Source organism: Podarcis melisellensis (genome assembly GCF_964234715.1).
Source record: "Podarcis melisellensis genome assembly, chromosome: 9".
NCBI classification, from domain to species: Eukaryota; Metazoa; Chordata; class Lepidosauria; order Squamata; family Lacertidae; genus Podarcis; species Podarcis melisellensis.
Window position 1 is genome coordinate 38,160,675 of NC_138541.1, and position 20,894 is coordinate 38,181,568.

Consider the following 20,894-nt stretch of genomic DNA (forward strand, 5'->3'; position numbering starts at 1 on the left):
AGATGTAGTTGATCTATGGTATGCCCATTGGAACTATACGCCAATCGTTTTATGTACTTTCTTTTACTTCTTCAAAGAGTTCCCTGACAGTATAGCTCAGAAGTAAGTAATATAAGAATATAAGAAGCTCTGCCTTCTAACACTTCGCTCAGAATATCTTCCCCACCATTTGATTCTTAGTCATCGATTTTGTAACCAAATTTGACTGTTAGACTATTTACATGCTTAAGTAGGCAGCTGCTTTAATTAGACTTATCCACAGACTTTGCTAATTCCACCCACCCACCCATGGTTTCTAATTGAGACTCTCCACACAAAAAAACCAATTGATTTGCTTTTAGAGTTACCTATTGAAATTCCTTGATAATGGTGTGTTGAAGATAAGAGCCGGTATGTTTGCGGTGTATTAAGGCCCAGTACACATCTCAGTCTCACTCAGACTGGGTGACCCATCTTCCCTCCCTTGGTTTTTGAGTTAGCCCAGGTAATAACTGATTGCTCTGAGGGCCATGAAACATTTTTTTTTTATGGCATCTAGATTTTCTGGGGAGAAGCATCTTTTTCACCTTCCTTGGAGTTTCAGCTTTAAAGTATAGTATATAGCAGCCCTTTGTTCTGGACAGAATATTTTTTTTGTCACAAGTTTGATGGTGGGTGGAATAGTGCATGTGTTCATGAGAGAGTATGTATGTGTTTATGAAAGGACAAGTGTCCTAACAAACTAGCCATGGAACAGGGCACCAACATAGAGTTGCAATGGGAGGTGCTTGTAAACAGTCACATAGCCCTGGTTGTTATCTGCAATTTGGGGGCAACTGCAAGGTGGAAACCTGCTTTTACTGACTCATGACACCCAGCACAGGGTTTTCCCTCAGGAAGTGCACTCAGGTGAGAGCAGCGTGGAAAGCCAGGCCAATATATTGGTGGGATAACTGCTTAGGTTCCTGTGTTATTCTGTCTTACTGATTTTGGATTTGATTGACATGAATGCAGGTTTAAATAAAACAGTAGCCTTCATATGCCAAGACCAGTGTCTGTCTCATTCTTGTCTGCTACAATATTACAGTGGTATCTCGGGTTACAGACATTTCAGGTTACAGACGCTTCAGGTTACAGACTCCGCTAACCCAGAAATAGTACCTTGGGTTAAGAACTTTGCTTCAGGATGAGAACAGAAATCATGCAGCAGCAGTGCGACGGCAGTGGGAGGCCCCAATAGCTAAAGTGGTGCTTCAGGTTAAGAACAGTTTCAGGTTAAGAACAGACCTCCAGAACGAATTAAGTTCTTAACCCGAGGTACCACTGTATTGCTATTAGGTCTTAAGTATTTATATAACTTGTTTTCTACAAACTTGTTGCCACCTATGATGAACATTAGAATGCATTTTCCACTTAGAATGACTGGAATGTGTTTATCTACTTTTATAGGGCGGGGTAGCATTTATATTGCACTTTCCCCCTCAATACACTTTGCATGCAATAATTCTTAGCAGCAATCCTGTAAGGAATTGTCCCTATGTTTCTCCACTAACAGGTTATTATTCCTTCTCTGTTTTCTCCTCCCTTCACCCCTCCACCCCAGGTTTGTGAGTATCCAGATGGGACAAAATCGCTGAAACTAGGAGATTTTGGACTAGCCACTGTGGTTGAAGGACCCCTCTATACAGTCTGTGGCACGCCAACATACGTAGCTCCTGAAATCATTGCGGAGACAGGGTGAACATGCATTATTAAAATGGGGTTTCTTATTATTGTGTTTGGTGTAAGAAAGTGTGTGCGCACCTTTTAATATGTTTTAAGAATAGTTATAGAGTGGTTGTGTATAGTTGTTTGAACAGGAAATATATTTGAAATCAGTGGGTTGTATCCAACTAAGCTTTACTTGGAGTAGACACATTGAAATTTATAGACCTAAGTTAGCAATGTCTGCTGATTTTGGTAGGTCTACTCTAAGTACAACTAATGTTTGATACGAACCCATTTATCCTAAGGCCCTGTATAAACAGGTATGTGCTTATGTAGGCTTGATTCAGGTATTGGGGTTTTCCGAGGCTTGCAGAAGCCATAGTCTTCTGATTAAATGGAAGCCATAGGCTTCAGCTGAAATGGAAAACTTTGGTTTGGCAAAACCACACAAGTTACTAATCAAGCTGAAGATGTGAAAGGAGAGGGATAGGAAGAAAGGAGTTTGTGAACACCAAACCATCATTTGACATTACATCTGAACAAAGCCAAATATTATTTTCACATTGGATAATATATGGAATACCATGAGATACAGACAATAGACATTTTATTATATTCCATATAATGATATGTACATGTATTCTATATAATAATATCTGGTAGCAGAATATGAACAAATTTAATCTCAGCCTGATCTTTACTTACTTCTAGGTCAATAGCAAGCTTTGTCAAGCTTTGCTTGGAAATTTGCTGTTAGTGTGCTGCTAAAATTAGAAATTAAAATGGCACGAACCAGTAAATTTGAATAAACCTGAGAACATTCTGTGCAGAATCTTGTAGTGCATATAGAGGAAGTATCTTAAAGATGTCATTGCCCGCCCTCCTCTTCTTTTACAGTTATGGCTTAAAGGTCGACATTTGGGCTGCAGGTGTCATTACATTCATACTGTTATGTGGATTTCCACCATTTCGTAGGTAAGTAGTATGAAGTGACATTTAAAATGGATGATCTGTTTCTCCCTACACTACATCACTTTCAATCTTTAAATTGTAAATATTATAAATACTGATTCTTCTCTCATATTTCACAGGCTATATATCTCCTTCCTTCCTTCCTTCCTTCCTTCCTTCCTTCCTTCCTTCCTTCCTTCCTTCCTTCCTTCCTTCCTTCCTTCCTTCCTTCCTTCTTTCCTTCCTAATTCTGTTAAGTATAATGCGTTCAGTTTATATGCCATCAGAATATTCAGAAAGAAGAGCAATATTCATTGCAGGAAGAAATGAATAGGCTGTATTGTTTGTCTAAGGTAGGCAGGCAAGGCTCCCAGCATCTTTGTCACCTTGTCCTTGAGTCTCTTTCTTCAGAACCCATCTGTTGTTTTAAGCATGCAGAGCTTGCCCTCTAGTGTTAGAACTTGGACTTGGACATCTTATAACTATAATCAGCATATGGTGTTAGAACATTCACGTATCTGATGTCTTTAGATTCCCAATTTTCATTTATTACAATTTATTAGCCTTTTGGTGGTCAAGGTAGCTGGCCTTCTTGAGCCACTTCATATATTCATCAAATATAGGGGCTTCCAGGAGTGCAAAAAATATTCATATTAGAATCATAGAATTGTGGAGTTGGAAAGGACTCTGAGGATCACCAGTACCTTTCCCTACAATGAAAGAACCTCAACTAAAGCATCCATGACAGATGGCCATCCAGCCTTTGCTGTAAAACCTCCAAGGAAGGAGATTCCACCACCTCCCATGGGAGTCTGTTCCAGTGTTCCACTGTCAAACAGCTCTTACTATCAGAAAATTCTACTTGATGTTTAGTCGGAATCTTCTTTCTGGAATCTTTTGGTCCTTGTCTAGAGTAGGAGAAAACAAGCTTGATCTATCCACCATGTGACAGCCCTTTAGATATTTGAAGATGGATATCATATCTCCTCTAAGTTGCCTGTGTACCAAGTTAAACATACCCAATTTCATCAATCATTCCTCATAAGGCTTGGCTTCCAGACCCTTGATCTTCTTGGTCACCCTCCTCTGCACCCATTCCAGTTTGTCAATATCCTTCTTAAACTGTGGTGCCCAGAACTCATGTATAATTTTCCTTATTGATTTCCCCTTTCTTACATTTCTTGAACATTTCTTTCTTACATCTTGGCTCATCTCTAAGCTCCTTTTGCAGAAATGGTCCTTAGCCTCATGAAAGGCATCCACAGCCCACACAGCATAATGAAATGTTTGCTCAGATCCTGTAGGGCAGTAGTGGGCAACCTGTGGCCCTCCAGATGTTGTTGACAGTTCCTATCATCACTGTTCATTGGCCATGCTGGCTCTGACTGATGGGAGTTCAGCAACATCTAGAGGGCCACAAGTTAGCCACCTCTGCCATGGGACATGGCAATAGGAAGAGGTAATCAGTTCTGGTGAGCAAAGCAGCTTCCATAAATCAGTATACCAATGCAAAGGAAACTGAAATGTTAGAAGTAAAAGGTGGTATTCAACCAAGTTATATACAGGGTAGAGCTATTGAAATTAATGACTAACTTAGGTCCATTAATTTTAATAAGTCTCCTCCAAACAAACTTAGTTGAATATCACCCAAACATTTCAGAGCTGTATCCCCACAACTGCAAACCTCTTCTAGCTGTTCCTGCCTTGAGCTGTGAGGGCAGGCTTCAGTTTCTGCACAATTGAATTCAGATGACTGTTTGTGCTCTTTTTAATCACAGAATGCTGTTTTATGTTTCATTTTATACATACACTGCCCTGCTATTTTATGATATGGCAGTATATAAATACTTTTATAAATAAATATAAATACTACTTTAAAAAAATCCTGCACAACATATAATTTGAATCCAAGTGTGAGAAAATGATACATTCCTTCACTGCTCAGGATGGGAGCAGCTAGAACAGGCTGGCATCTCTTCTCTGTTCTGTATAATTGCCCATAGTAACAGACTGTTTGATGTGTAGGGAGAATTGTGCCACATTAGAGCCACTGAGGTGTTCTGAAGTCTTTCGCTGACAAGAAGCAGCCAGAAACCTGTTTTCTTTACTTGTATGGCTTAAATAAATTGAGCCCACAGTTGTATAAGAATGAAAATTAGGGCAGAGTGATGCAGATCTGACTAATTGTTTGTTTAATGATCTCTATTATGTTTTATATTCTGAACAGTGTATTATATTTCTTCTTGGGTATTCTCTGAAGAGAGCAGTTTGCAAATTCTGAACTAATCAATAAAAATAAATAAACATAACTTTGTTGTTTTTTAGCTTTCATAAATGATTTTTAAATTGACATGCTTTTTCTTCTTGGTTTTGATCCACAGTGAGAACAATGTGCAAGAAGATCTCTTTGATCAGATCTTGGTTGGAAAGCTAGAATTTCCCTCTCCATACTGGGATAATATCACTGACCCTGCTAAGGTATTAGGCTGTATTAATGATATTAAAGATGAAGCTATGTTTTGGTTTTTGGTTTGGTCTTTGCTACCCAAACTGGTTGCAGAGTACGAAAGACACTAGAGCCATTGCTGGGAGAACAGACCAAGACAAATAGTTTCAATAGGGGCTCCCATGGTAATGCGGCTAGCTTGACAGCTATTCTTTTATTTGGATATTAAAACATCAGCCACTGCAGTGGGACCAGTTCAGTGAAGTGATTAAGGAAAACACTCAAGTTCACATTCTTTTCTGAAAGTCAAATGAGTGGTGGAGCTTCATACTTGAAAATTATTGGACAAATTAATAGGTTTTAGGTAATATGCTGACAGGTGCTCTGCTAAATCAGAGTACGAACTTATCCACATCAAAGGTCGGTAGAATAGGTCAGTAGAATATTTATGCCTAGATGTGGGCAACAATTGACTGTAATCATGTGACATTGAGGAGAATGTAATTAAGTTCACGTTTCATGCCTGTTTTGATTTATGACACAGTTGAAATGTTCCCATTTTTGTTTCCACTTTTGTAAAGTAAAATGAAACACAGGTACTAGACTCCTATTTTCTAAATAAGAAATAGATGCTTTTCATTTGCTGTAGGTGATCAGGACCCCTTCCTTTGGGCATGGGCCTAAATTGTAAGAATAATGAATTCTGCACTAGTGAAACAGCAATATTTGTTCCTGGGCAAAAGCAATTCCACCTCCACCACCTCCAGTGTGTGCCGTCAATGGCAGTGTGGTTTTTAGATGGAACGTGTTGCTGTGAATATCATGGGCTTTGCCTCCCAGGAGGGAATTCCTGGTGCAATTCTCTTATCTCAAAAATATGGCTAACTTCTGACACAACCCTCTTGCTACAGCTTTGTGGGATGAGTGCTTCCCCATTTTAGAGTGTAACCACAGCCGTCAATATGCTTTTAAACGGAAGGTGAGGATGCACTTGAGGTTTCCTTTTGCGGTCTGCTTAGCATCCTTTCCCCAGCATCTGTGCACTTTATTGCTTCTGCACAGCCAGAAATAAAGCTGCTGAAGAAAAATCTTAATTGGGACACATACTTACTTACTGTACTTCATTAGAGACTATTTACCGAGAGAACGTAAACGTGAGCATGAAGATCGAAAGCAAAAATTGTGACAAAAGCAGTCTCCCATTTTTAATACGACTATAAATTGTGCTCATTCCTTTCCTCATGTTTCCTTCCCCCCTCCCTTTCCAGGAGTTAATTAGTCTGATGCTACAAGTAAATGTGGAAGCGCGATATACAGCCGCTCAGATTCTAAACCACCCCTGGGTGTCAGTGAGTAAATACTTTCTTATGTTGCATGTTTATGCAAAATTAATTCTAAAGAAGCCCACCCTGTGTTAAGTCCTAATCTTCTGAAATGCAGTTTGGCACATCTGCCAGCTAAGTTCCACCTTTATGCTGTTACTCCAAAGCTGCTTGCATAGTCTGACATGTGCTGCTATTGTTGTTTTTAATGCCCCCAAAAATCTTCCATCTAGTTGCATGGTCTGTATTTGAAGGCTTCAGAAGACACATGGGTACTTGGCGGCCCTTGTTTTCAAAACAACTGAAGTTTCTCTCAGTCAGGCCTGGGCAGAGGGAGAGGGCAGCTTGGGTACACTTGCCCCAGGCCTCAGAGTGCTAAACTGACCAGGGGCCCCATCAGGAATCAGCTGCTTTTTTGTTTGAGTTTTTATTCTAAGAAGACTCCTGCCCCTGGCCTCAGACAAGCTCTGCACGGGCCTGCTATCAGTGTTGTGATTATGACAGAATTCTACTTCCATGTCAGTTTTCTGGTAGGAGACATTTTTGTGGCTGGCGACTTTATCAGCAGAGTCAGTCCTGACAGTGCCTCTGACATGTTGGGTGAGAGGAGGGGAAAGAGGCTCAATTTCTGGTCTGCACAATGCATAACCAGAATAGACAGAATGTTTAGCAGTATACAAGCAGTGAAAGAGCACTGGAGCCTGGGAGCTGGTGCCTGATTTTGATGAGCTCTCTGCCTACATTGGGATGATTGCAGTAGCATGAGGAATCTGTGGTTTTCCAGAGGTTGTTTAACTACAGCTCTCACAAGCCATGACCATTGGCCATGCTGACTGGGACTGATGGGAGTTAGAAACCAATAATATACAGAAGGCCACAGGTTTTCTACCACTGCTGTACAGGTTTCGAAACTACTTTGAGCATTCACATGTTCAGGCAAATACCTGAACACACCTTATGTGTCAAATGTGGATGGCAGAAAGCCTGGCTACATGAAGAAGCACTGCAGGGGCGACTACTTTCGATTGCCTGAAGTAGAGTAGAAACCTCTGTAAACCTTCATTTTACAACATGGGAAAGGCTGGATTTTTCTGTTGAGGGACGGGCGTTGCATGTCATGATGGTAAGGGCAGGGCTTGCCTGCATGCCTCTGCCCTCCTCCATATGTTCAGATTTCACTGAGTCCCTGAACATGCCTATTGTGGGTTGACATTTTAGTGAACCTCTGAAAAGAGGCATGGGTATCCGGGAAATAAATTTATTGTGCTTCATTTGAAAACTCTTCGTTCCACTGTGTTTTCACAGTTTGTTACCTTTCATTTTGTAGTTATTTTATTTTATTTATATCCTGCCTGTCCTCTCAAAGGAGCCCAGGGGTGGCAGTAGCATATACTGTAGAGAATGTTTTCATAGCTTGCATGTTATCATAGCATGAATTCATGATGTTCGCCAGAAGTCCAAGAATTTTGATACAATCACAAGGCAGAAGGCATCTAAAGATAAGCTTTGCATTGGATTAACATCATAAGACTAAAAAGTGCTTATCTCTGTCCCTTAGCAGCCACTGGGATTTAGAACTGTTCAGTTACAGTTATATATCACGCCCAGAGATTTTTCCTTCTTGGTTTTCTGTGGCAGAAGGCTCATTTTGTGGAAAAGTTTGTGTCCAGGCTATTTCATGTCCAGGCTAATTTGTCATCCCACTCCAAAGAAAGAAAGAAAGAAAGAAAGAAAGAAAGAAAGAAAGAAAGAAAGAAAGAGAAAGAAAGAGAGAGAGAGCGGGGGATTGCAATGCTTTTCTGCATACTAAAATGCGGTTCTCTTTTTTTCTTTACAAAGGATGATGCCTCCCAGGAAAATAATATGCAAGCTGAAGTAACAGGTAAATTAAAGCAGCACTTTAACAACACACTACCAAAACAGAATAACCCAACCGCAGGGGTTTCTGTCATCATGGTAAGCAAATGCATCATTTTTTATTACTTTACTAATCTACTATCAGTCACCTGCCAGCTCCCCCATACCGCCTGCCCTCAGAAATGCCATTATGAAATCCTTCCATTGAAAAAGAGCAGTGAATATTTTTGGTTGTGTCTGTTTCCCCCCGTGCTGTGGATGCATTTTTAAGAACAACACTTTAAAAGGAGCTGCTGACGTTTTTTGTGTTTAATATTTTTTGTTTTATAATTGTGCAATTTCACTTTAAACAAACAGTTCAGACCTATTTAAGTCATCTGTTATCTTTGTGTCCAGTCACAGATAGCTTTCAGCTATTCCACCTGTGCTCTAAAGAATTTTTATTTCATAAAATACAGCATTTTGGCAATGATGTTCTTAAAGATGCTACCTTATGTTAGCGGCTTTTGTTTGCACTGCCACACAAATATGCAGCACCAATAGACATTGTTATGCAGTAGGAAACCAAAGTCATTTTAGGTTTGGGGAAAATCCTAAGATTTCTGGAAAGAATTATGGTGGTGCCTTAGCCTATGGCCCTATACTCACTTACCTCCAGGTGAAACCCTGTCATGGGTATGCAAGAAGTATAAGGTTGCACTGTCTGTCATTGTACATTTGTAGCTATCTATATCAGCTTATGAATGACAGTTTAAAAAGTAGCATTTTATTTTAGATTGAAATACAGCAGTAGAAGGGGGGAAATACTTTAGACTGATGCTGTTGCTTGCATTTCATTTGACAGTTTGACTTGACAGTCTGAGGGGGCCCCAGAACTTCATACTTTGTATTTTTGAGACTTATGGATAAACCTGAAGCAGAAGCCTGGTATAAAATATATTATTTAACAGAGTGATTTTAAATTCTAACTCTTAGCTGCTCGCAAGTCTGCACGCCTTTAAGCTTGCCTCCAGTATAATGCAGTTTCTGGCTTCTTATTGGTGTGGAGTTTTCTAATCCTCTGGCCTGATGGTTTTGTTTCTAGCCAGTGAAACACACTGCGAACACTACTTGTGGGTTTTTGTTGCCTTTTCTCCTTCCCTGCTGATTAAACTGCTGCAATACAACTGAGTAAATATGTATAGGGTAGTGAGAAGAATATGGAGATGTGTAGTGCTGACTATAGTCACTTGCTTCATTAATTAAATGGGAAGGGAAAAGCCAGGATGATTTTAGTATTGAGGTGTAGAAGATATACAATAATTTCCGTAGATGTTCAAAGCCTACTTGTTTGGCTCCTCTTCTGAACTAAATAGCCAACCTGTAATCACAGGTTGGCTTGTACATTACTAGGAAGTACAGGGAAGGTGCATTTCTTCTGTTCATGCTTCTGTGGCAAGATCTGTAAGAGGAATTTGGCATCTCCTGTGTGGTGAAGCATGTGTGCACTTAGCTCAAGGGCAGCTTGCTCATCTTCGCACGAGAGGTGGTAGTGGTGGTGAAGGCATACGTAAAATATTTTTTATCACACAACTGCAGAGGTGAACACAACTAGAAGGATATCTGTTTTTGATTCTGACAGACATTTTCTTTGGGGCTTCCCAGCTACATGCAAAGATCCCCCCAGTACCTATTGCCAGTATTCTAGCAACTTGGTCCCATTGTATACTGTGAATGAGCCATTTCTGTATATTTATATAAGAAATCACAGCATACAGGGGACAAACAGAGATGAGGAGAGATGCCATAACAAAGTCGTCCTCGCTTTTTACTTTTAGTATCTATTTTTATTTGTTATTGAGCCCTAAGAAAATATATGTTTGGGGAATGTAGTAAAATCATCTCCACATCTATTCAGCAAGCATTCATTTCCCGTGTTCTGCTGTATACAGAATTGTCTTAATTCCAATTCATTTTCAGCTTTGTATCACAAAACAGTTCTTTCACTGAGATTTTGAGTTAAAGCAGACATGGCCCTCATGTGGTAGAAGAATGAAATTGCATCTTTTAAAAATACAATATGCTGTTTCCCCCTTGGAATCTTAAGATATAATGGGTTGTATCCAATGTCAGTCTGACTCGGGGTAGACCCATTTAAACTGATAGACATGACTAATGACTACATTGGGTCCATTAATTTCAGTGGGCACATTCTGAGTAGGGACTATCATTGCATTAAAGCCATTTAGTTCTAGTGCTACTTTTAATTTCAGAATAGGGTTCTTTACGTTTATAAATGTTGCAATACTATTGGTTCTGCTTCAAGTAAGTCTAGTGTCTGTCCCTTGCTTTCTTCTTTTGCTTCCTCTCCCAATGCCTGCATTGCTTTCCTCTGAGTAGGTCCAAGGCAATGGTATGTACTAATTACGATGCTTTCTCGCTACATTAAAAATATGTTCTTTTTTTAGTTTGAAAGAAAAGGAGAAGTAACCAGATAGCAGTCTGAAGTGGGGATGTCTGTTAAGTGATGCAGAAGAGGCACATGGCAAGCTTTCATTGCATTTATATGTTTGCACCATTTGTACCATTTCAGCCATGCATGGTGTTTTGTGTCCTGTGTGTCTTTGGGTACAGATTCTAGAACTTGAACTGTCTGCAGAAAGGGAAGATAATGGCTCTCCTGGGATGCTATTTGTTGGATTACTGATCCATAATCCCCAAACTGCATCACTACCACTGCCAATATGGTCTCGTGGAATGTGCATTTCTGTGGTCACCCTCATAAAGCAGATAGAAATAACTAAACTTGTATTTTGAGGCTGTTTAACACACTCATAAGAATGAAAGCTTTCCCAGGTGGTACCATTTTAGGTTGCAAGTGTGTGGGACAAGATTGGGTGTTTGAAATAGCTCCGCCCGCCCCATTTCATCTGGGACCTCGATGGTCATACGAAATTTGTATATCATGGGGGAAAGATTGGTCTTAGCTTTCACCCTGATGTGCTAGTTATGAATGTGCAGGAATTCTTCTAGCTGTGGGAATAACTACTCCCGCATCAGAAGCCTGAAGTGGAAGAGTTTATGAAAAGCTTTACAGCTAGGTTCTGGTGACCTCCTTAGTTGATAACCACAGCTCCACATTGTGTGGAGTGGTGGCATTAAAACTAATGCCCCATTGATTTCTGTTTCTCTTCTAAGCATAGAGTGTCCTACTTACTGCCTTATTGATTTAGGGTGTATTCATAGGATGCAGGGTTTTCTGTACAAGTAGTATTCTCAATTATCCCCAGCTTCTTGTTCTGCCTAATTTGTTTGTGCAAACACTGGCATGGTCAGTAGCCATTCCTGATATCCCTGTTGCTCATTCTGCACCACTGTGATTTCAGGATTTGGTGGAGACTATGTGAGCTTTAACCTGTGGATGGTTGGAGCTGCTCACATGGGGGGGGGAGTATAGTATGTAGAAGAACACAACATCTTTGCAAGCATGCATATGTAGTCTTTGAAGTAGAAATAAGTCTAGCATTAAAAACTCCTGTTACTTTTATATCTTGTCCTAACAGCATGTTAACCAATTCTGGTCAATATGCCCTGAACTATATGAGAAAACAATGCTGGTAATGGTTACATGCCTAGATACCTACATACCCAGTCCCCTTGCAATTTAATGTTTATCCACATAGAAGTGCCTTGATTCAAATCAACATCAGGGCTGCCAGTTACTTGCTAGTACAGCTAAATCAGGGTCTGAGTGCTTAACAGGTGTTTTTACACCACCACCACCCTGGCCACACATACATGTTTTTTCCTCCAGACTTGCAAAGGAGAAGTGGTTGGTTTTTTTTCGGGGGGAGGGTTGTTTAAAGCAGCTCATTAAAATTATCTCACTGGCATTGCAATGGCATGTTGTTTTCATGCAGTGCTTGTTCCTAATGCGCTGGGTGTGATGCATGTGTGAAGCTAGTCTCCGAAACCATCCACACTAACCGCAAATTTACAAAAGCCTTCCAATGTTACTTCTCCTTTTCTTCAGACTAATGCATGCATTGAAAGATGGGTTTATTGTGTGCTGTCGAATATGAGAGTTGTAACGGTTTAGTGATGTGAGGTTTTTGTTTTTTATTTCTTCATTTATTTGTATTTTAGAACACAGCTCTAGATAAAGAAAGACAAATTTTCTGCAACAAGCGCTGTCAGGACTCTGGCCAAGCTGCTGTGGATCAAACCACTATGATAAATGCTGCAGCTCGTGATCTTCCTGTGGTCGGGCTCAAAACTTTATTTCCTGCTGCTTCTGAGCCACTCTCTACGCACTCTGTCTCATCATGTCATGATGATACTGCAGGATTTTGAGACAAATTCTACTGAAGTCCATTGCTAGGTCAGGAATTTATCCACTACTATTCACATGCCCTCACTACTGTAGTTTGTTCACATCTGTCTGAAAGAGAGGTAGGTAGTATGTATGTTAGCTTTTAGTACTTTGACCATTATATTTGGACTTTCTTTCCCCCCCTAAAAAAATAATAATTAGTGTAAAATATAATTTTGAACATTTTGGGATGTGAATGATTTGATCTACTATCTCATGGTAATCACATGTTGATATACAAACTTCTACATAGGAAGAAGCACTAAAAAAGCCTTGCCCACCAAACTCTGGTCTTTATTAAATATAAAATTGCCAGGGGTCAACAATTGAAAATCTGTAATTTGTTTGTGTGACCTTATGAAGTTCAGTTCCAGAGTTATTCTGGAAAGGCAAGACTGGTCCTAGTGGGCAATCTGTACATTATTGAAAGACAACCTGAGTGAATGTGTGCAGGGTGAGGGGACTTGTTTTCAAAATATTGAAACTAAAGTTTAGAAAACATGAACTTAAACTGTGTGGCATTGAATACAAAAGTAACGCAATCATGGGCCAAATCATTTTTCTCCCATTATTTTTTTTGGTATGAAGACTGCAGCCAACAAAGCATTTTTAAGCCGTTGTTGTTGGTTCTGCACCAATTCCCTCCTGGCATTGTTAAACACTTACCACAAATTGTCTGGAATAGAACGCTGCTGCATGTCGCATAACCTAAATGGAGCCATATATTCAAAGCAAGCCAACTAAAACAATGATCTACATGGCCAACGACACAGAATACTTTGGCCGTTTTGTTTTTTTCTTTAGCCCACTCTGTATAACTTCAGGAAAAGCGGAACTATTTGGGAGCAGTTATGCTAAATGTGCAGTCAAGGTAGATGGATCTTTTATCTTAATGATCTTTTATCTTAATGCTTGTTTCAATATTGTATGTACTCTTGCTTACTTCCCTTTTGCTCCTTTTTAACAATTCTGAATCATTTTCTATTAGCCTTTACCTTAGAACTGTTAAGATCTGCAATAAACATTCTTGAAAAGAACACACTGGCAATTTTTCTTTTAGAAAGTCTATCCGATGTGTGTGTTAAACTTGATTTCCTTTTGTCTTGCATGCCATTACATTATCGGAATAGAGGCTTTGAAATTAAACTGGGCCTTCTTCTGTACACTCAGATTGAGGTTGCAATCATATGCATCCTTACCTGGGAGAAAGCCCCAATCCAGTGTGAATCGCTTCCAAGTCACTGCTACAGCCATCCAGGAGCTTTTCGAAATTTAATGTGAGTACTACAGTAGCAATTTTTTTAAAAAAAGCCTTTCTTCATAGAACTGAACACACTTATCCGAGGTTTTTTTTTCTTAGCAAAAAAGAAGAGATTCATTACACATAAATTACAAATGCTTTTTTATTATTTTTCTAAACTGAGTTTTCCCCTTTCAGATCTTTTACCTTAAAGAGAGAGTAGTTGAATGCTAGAAAAAAACCAACAATGTGAACTGCTTCAAGTTAGCAGCTGAAGAAAATTATATACCAATATAGATATGGAATGTAAGTTTCAAATCTTAATAAAGCACAACATACAAAGTAATTTATGCAATACAGACCTACAAAACAATACAATCCCTTTCACAAATATTTTCACAGAATTCTGCACAGCAATCTTGTAGAAAAAGTAGAATTTATGCAACACCAAAATAACATTGTTCCTTAGTATAAATTTTTAATTCATTACCTAAGAGGCGGGGGCTATTCTGTGGTTTTCAACATGATTGGACAAGGACTGATGCCAAATATGCCTCATTTTCATATATGGTGTTGGGTATGGCTTGTGCTACACTGCTCTCACAAGCCATGTTACAATGGAAATTAAAGCTCTTGCCACCAGAGATTCTGCAGGCAGAGCTAGAATTATCTTCTGCTTGCAGCCTAGTAGTGCTTATAGGCAGCTAGCAGAAGTGTACTTTAAGATCTCCACATGATTTTAAAAGTTATGCAGTTTGCTAATAGAGGATACCTCAGTTTTGAGGAACAAGCCACATTTTGGATATGCATTAAAAGGAAGAGGAGGAGGAAAACGTATAGACTTGCATTTCATATAACAACTCTATTGCTGATTTCTTTTTCAACTGCACAACAAAAACAGCAAACTTAAAAAAAAATCAAAAAACTAATTCTCCTGACTTAAAAGCATGCTTGATCATTGATGGAAACAAAATTACATTTATTATAATTTAAATATTCTCGATTCCCAGAAATTCAGTGCTTGAAATAATATAATCATTGGAAAGGTACAAGAGACAAAATGTGGTGTGGGTTAGCCCAGTTTAAAACAGCAGTATTATAACCAACTTACAGTATTATAACCAGCTTCCATTGTTAATCAAATATTCCTCAATATTATAAAGATTTACATGAGAAACATGTTTCATAATATAGCTAGTACAAGAATTTTAGCCATCTTAATTAGGTCTCTCCCCCCATACATGGATCAAAATAGACTTACTATGACTAAAAATATAGATTTTCTTTTTAAGCTACAGAACCCCAGCAGCCATTTCCTGCTTCTTTCCCCTTCCCCCACAAAAAAGTCAAGCAAAGTCTACAAAAATAGCAATTAGCTTTAAAAAATAGCGTCTCCCAGCAAAGTTTAAGTTACATTCAGATGTTATATTAATTATTTATAAGAACGGAGGCTCTGGCAAGCTACCCAAGCGAGACTCCTATGCTTCAAGTCTCCATTTAGCAGTAGGCCTACCTATGCCATCCGGCAAGTTTCAACATCAGTACCTAGTCTGGTATTCATGATGCCACCTGTTGAAATCGTTGTAGAAAAGCACTATGCTGCCAGAAGCCATGCCTGTCATTATACACCTATGAAGAAAAGACAGAAGAAAATTGAGGGGGGGGGGGGGAGCCACATTTAGCCACATGCCTACTTAGCTGAATGATGGCAAAGAATGCCTGGAACTTACGCAGATTGCCACTGGGTATCTGTCAGTGTACACAGCTGGGATGAGTGGGATAAAAGGCTTCAGACAAAGAAGCACATTCTACCTTGGCACTGGTTTAAGTTGGGTTGGGAAACCTGTGCAACTCCCATCATCCCTCACCATTGGCCATCCTGCCTGGGGCTGATGGGCATTGGAGTTGAACATCTGGAGGGAACCATCTTGGCCACCCCAGCTGTAATGGAACTAAACCTTTTATCTGTACAACATTAGCCAACAGAATGGCATGGATCACTCATTTCTTCTCATGGGGATAGTTGTTCCAGCAGTGGGAGAGCTCACTCCAGCTGTGAAAAGGCTAGCTCCGTGAGGCCTACTGTCATCTGGAGGAAGGCATTCCATCGGACTGCCCCGGTGGAACGTGTCAAATCTGAACTAGAAGATCTACAAAGCAAATTTATGAGGCAGATACTGGAGCTTTCACCTGGGACTCATCTTAGAGGTGAGTCTCTCGATAGCAACCAGAATTGATCTAAGCTATGCTACATACTTCCATAGACCAAATGCTTTTGAGGACCATATTCTCATGAAGATCTGCTAGTTGGAACAAGTAAGAACAGGAGGTTGGGCACAAAAGTGTCAAGATTACGACTTACAGTCTTTGAATTGAGAAATATCTATTCTTTAATTCGTGATCTTAGAAACTGAATCTTTAACCATGACGCCAACCAAGACAGAGCATCCATTATCGCTGCCCGTTACTCTATTTGGTACTCTCAAATTAAGTGCAACCACTCAAGACCTCACTATTTTGAGACACTTTTCCAGAGTTACGCTGAACTTAAGCTTTAATAGATACTTTAGAGATACTTTGGAATAGCACAAATGGAACAGAAAAGCATTTATGGATGTAGTCAGGCTGGATAGCATGCTCTATTTGTTGATTTGCCCTTTACATACAGTGCCCAGAGTATTATTATTTTTATATTGTAATTGTAATTTATTATTTGTACCCCATCCATTTGGCCGGGTTTCCCCAGCCACTCTGGGCGGCTTCCAACAAAGATTAAAAATACATTAAAATGTCACACATTAAAAACTTCCCTTTTTATATATCCTATTCTCTATTGGTTCTCAGATTGATCCTCCTAGCTGAACTCTTAGCTGAAAAATCTACAAATCTGGTAGCCAAATTATCTCTGGCAGCTATGAAACTTTATTCCACTTATGCACTGTAATTTTTAAAAAATGTTGTAAATTATAGACTTATGTTGTGTGATTTTAGCAGAATGTCTTGTTTTTTGCCCTTTGTAAGGCCTCTGGCTATATACAATAAATTGAACTGAATGGGCTGCCTCAGTGAGAGAGAGATGGGAAGAAGGGCTCATTTCATCAGCTTGCATTCCCTAAACTGTGTCACATGGTCATTATAGGAACAGCTCTTTAGAAATTGGTTCCTGGGTTTTTATTTCTATTTTCCTCTTCCCTCCCTGTCCCTTTCCCCCAATTTGTTGTGCTGTTCTGGGGTTTTCTTTTCTTTTCTTCCTAAGACTGTTTTGATTGTATGTAAGCTGCTCTGGGAGCCTTTTCGGCTGAAAAATAGGGTACAAATGCACTAAATAAATTAGTAAGTCTTTTTGCTTTCGCGGTGTTACTTTTTATTATTATGGATCCTTTTCTGCTATATAAGATCTGTGCTGAATGAAGCCACAACAAAGTGGTATCAATAGCAAATAAAACAAACTGACTCACCTTTGGTCATAGGAAAGAGCCATGGATCGGATTCCAGCATCACAACCAGGATAGGCAAAAAGTTGCTTGAGGTCACACACTTGCCACACCATAACAACCCCATTGTCGCCTCCTGTAAGGAGGTACTGTCCATCCCGGCTCAGTTGAATTGCCTAGAAAAAGAAAAGGCAAGACTTCTGTTAAAAGAACAACTTTAGTCATTCAGTTCTTTCTTCCATGTGTTAATTATCATCCAACAAGGCTGAATGCTTTCATTAAAAATGCAGGATTTGCAAATGCATATACAGACGGAGAGTAGATAAAACACATAATACCATGATCACAACCTTTCCATTAATTGTTCCAAAATATACAAGTCAATATTTTTGTAATTATTGCTTATTTGGACAGTGAGGACTTAAACTTGCAGACAATGGCGGCATTTATTTTCTTATAAGCCATATTACATGCTATAAAATAAAATTCACAGAGTAACTCTTATTTTCCCATGGTTATAGATGGGAGTGCTGAATGGAAAACCTTCAACATGTTAACTGGAGTCTGAAAGTTGCTATTGATATCTTTTAACATATTTGCTTGTTAAATTATGGGTGCATTATGTGGGCACAATGTCAACACATAGGCTCAAGGCCAAACTGCAAAGGTTATTGCATGGTAAACTGCTGCACTCTTTCAGAGGACTCCGTCTCCTCAAGTTACACAGCATAGTCATTCCAGCCAGCAACATAACCTTGCCAGTCTCATATCTCTCTGCAAGCAGATGGGAATAATCAGAGCGCTAAAAGAAGCAGCGTTATCTGCACCATTTCAGGAGCTACGCTGGCATAGGTTTCTCCTTCATCATGCCATTCTCTTTTGGTAGATGTCAGCCCTGCCAGTCGAGTACTAATGCCTCACACTCCTACACGGGAGCACCTCGTGCTCTGTTAAGAATCTATTTCCTTGGGATATGAGTTGAAAATTACAGTCGGAAGGAACCATGAGGGCCATCTAGTCCAACCACTTGCGATGCAGGAATCTTCTGTTCAACGCGGGGCTCAAACCCACAACTCTGAGTCTCATGCTCTATCGACTGAGCTATACATCACACATCATCTTATTTTGTATGTCACCTTCCCATAGTTCAAACCATGTTCAAGGTGGCTTCCAACATGAAAATCACATAAGTACAAACCAAAAAGTTTGTGTTGGGTAGTAAAATTACTACCCAAAGTAGTTATAAACAATACATAAAATATCAAAAAGAACACAACCAAATTGAACAATTTCCACGTAAATCATAAGAAAAACTAAAAGTTACAAAAGATAAATATAACTAATATCAAAAGCAGCAACGAAAACAATACCTCAGCCCAATAGTTTGTTCAGCAGCCTCAGCTTTTGTAGCTGGAGTTAAGTCAGGGCCCCATCCTCCCAGACTCTGTGTGAAGAACCTTCTTAGGTTCAACATAGCTTTTAACCATTAACTCTTTTTCACTTACGTTTTAAATAGTTGAAAGTGAAAATGTTTAACTTTTAAGTTAAATCTAATTAACTTTAGAAGTTGTTAACTTCTAAATTTAGCTTCTAATATTTTTTCATAAATAAAACCTTTTTGCACAGTTGCTATACACATTAAAAATAGAATAATCAAAACCGTTCAACTCAGTATAAACTGCATTTTGGCTAAATTACCTATCATGGTAGTTGTTATTTCTTATGACAAGTCCCAAATACGTGCTACACATTTTTCACCTAAGAAAGAAACTGTACTTGCCCTTAGAATCTAAGCACATCAGGTACATTATACATTAACAAATGACAATGAAGACAGCAGGAAGGATGATGAAGCTGAGGCAGTAAATTGTTTAAAAGAAAATGCTGCACTCACGTTATCTAATAAACCAAATACAATTACTAAAAAGATTATTCATTATAAGCAAAATCAATATCCATTTTTTGCTCATTTCACAAATGGCAATCTCCTAAGGGTATTTTTGAAATTGCAGTGAAGACCATGACAAATAATTATTTGCTACAGTTATAAAATTCATCTGATGAAAATCCATTAACCTTATGGTTATGGTTCACTTGAATGTTATACTGGAGGCTTTTTATCAGAGAAATGCTATATTAAAAGCCAAATTAAAGCCATTAATCTTGAACTCTTCTACAACCAATGAATCTAGCAAATTTCTGTGCTCTTGATTAAATAAAATATGGGATTTATAGTTTTACTAATAGATGTGGCATTTTACTGAGTCACCTAGATGGGAATGGGGGGAAACATTGATAGTCTGATATATATGTTGGTTTGGGAGTGGGGACAAGTCTGTCAATGTTTCAGTTTCACAATATTGCCCTCAGGAGTTGGAATATAAAAGATGTTCTTTATCTCAAGAAGCGGTTTAAAGTTCTGATGTTGCCTCAATATGAAAATACCTTTGGTTTCTACTAAGTGGTAACCTAATGACAACTCAACTTTTTTCCAATACAGTGGTACTTCGGGTTACATACGCTTCAGGTTACAGACACTTCAGGTTAGAGACTCCGCTAACCCAGAAATAGTACCTTGGGTTAAGAACTTTGCTTCAGGATGAGAACAGAAATCGTGCTCCAGAGGCACGGCAGCAGCAGGAGGCCCCATTAGCTAAAGTGGTGCTTCAGGTTAAGAACAGTTTCAGGTTATGAACGGACCTCCAGAACAAATTAAGTACTTAACCCGAGGTACCACTGTATATAGTTCAGATGTGCAAATAATCTTCCAAAGCATACATTTTAAGGAATCTTCCATATTCATTTGTTTCTGACTTGCACTCCCCTCAAACAGTCTCAAAACTCAGATTTGTGAGAGACCACTATTCTGAAAAAGTAGACCTGTCAGCATGACAACATTGGTATAAAGCAGCAAGAGCCAGTTAGATACTTCACTTTTCAAAACAGACTCAGGAAAGAAAAATAAATTGGTTCCTTTGGGCAGAATAGCATACTGGCCTTGTTTAGGATAGAATAACTTTAGTTCTCTGGACGGCCTGCCGACTTAGATTTAAGTTACTCATTAAGATATCTAAACATTGCAAGGCAGATCTGCTGTGATATGCTGTTAGCCTAAGTTCCACTGAGCAATACAATATTTAAAGCAAAAACAGGTGGAATGTGTTGATTAGGCCCTGAGTATATCCAGACTGCCTAAAAGTTCTCTTGGTAGCATTTTTTTTTTGTACTTGTATACAAGACAGTAAATCAGAAGATTATACTGTCTGAATAGAACAACTGAAAGCTTCAACTTTGTTGGCTGTGCAAACTGAGCCCACAGATACTATATATATATATATATATATATATATATGCAGGTTTTGGTGTCCTCGGGTGTCTTCCCGTGTAAAAGTTGGGGTGTCTAGGCGACGTTTCGACGAGGTCTCACTCGTCATCTTCAGGCTGGTGCTTTCGGCTTCTTGTTACTGGAACAGAGCAGGATCTCAGTGTTTGAGTTCCTAGACACCCCAACTTTTACACGGGAAGACACCCGAGGACACCAAAACCTGCATTCCTGTACCCGTGAAAATCTACGAAAGCAAATATATATATATATATATATATATAT

The 20,894-nt window shown here is 39.1% G+C and overlaps 2 protein-coding genes across 6 annotated transcripts in view; one reads left to right on the forward strand and one right to left on the reverse strand.

The window, feature by feature from the left end:
- Nucleotides 1–13,650, forward strand: part of DCLK2 (doublecortin like kinase 2) — a 76,669-nt gene extending 63,019 nt beyond the window's left edge. For 2 of the 5 annotated variants that reach the window (XM_081926034.1, XM_081926035.1), the window contains 6 exons: nt 1,583–1,716; nt 2,584–2,661; nt 5,019–5,115; nt 6,352–6,432; nt 8,245–8,361; nt 12,388–13,650. In XM_081926034.1, the coding sequence (XP_081782160.1) occupies nt 1,583–1,716; nt 2,584–2,661; nt 5,019–5,115; nt 6,352–6,432; nt 8,245–8,361; nt 12,388–12,594 (714 nt within the window). In that variant the 3' untranslated portion in view covers nt 12,595–13,650. Of the gene's footprint in view, nt 1–1,582; nt 1,717–2,583; nt 2,662–5,018; nt 5,116–6,351; nt 6,433–8,244; nt 8,362–9,106; nt 9,190–10,709; nt 10,787–12,387 lie in introns of those variants that run through there. The other 3 variants (XR_014171832.1, XR_014171833.1, XM_081926036.1) reach the window with 3 other exon arrangements.
- LRBA (LPS responsive beige-like anchor protein) overlaps nt 12,760–20,894 on the reverse strand; it is a 363,867-nt gene continuing 355,732 nt past the window's right edge. The window contains 2 exon segments of the mRNA XM_081926283.1: nt 12,760–15,482; nt 17,312–17,463. Of these exon segments, the coding sequence (XP_081782409.1) occupies nt 15,392–15,482; nt 17,312–17,463 (243 nt within the window). The 3' untranslated portion in view covers nt 12,760–15,391.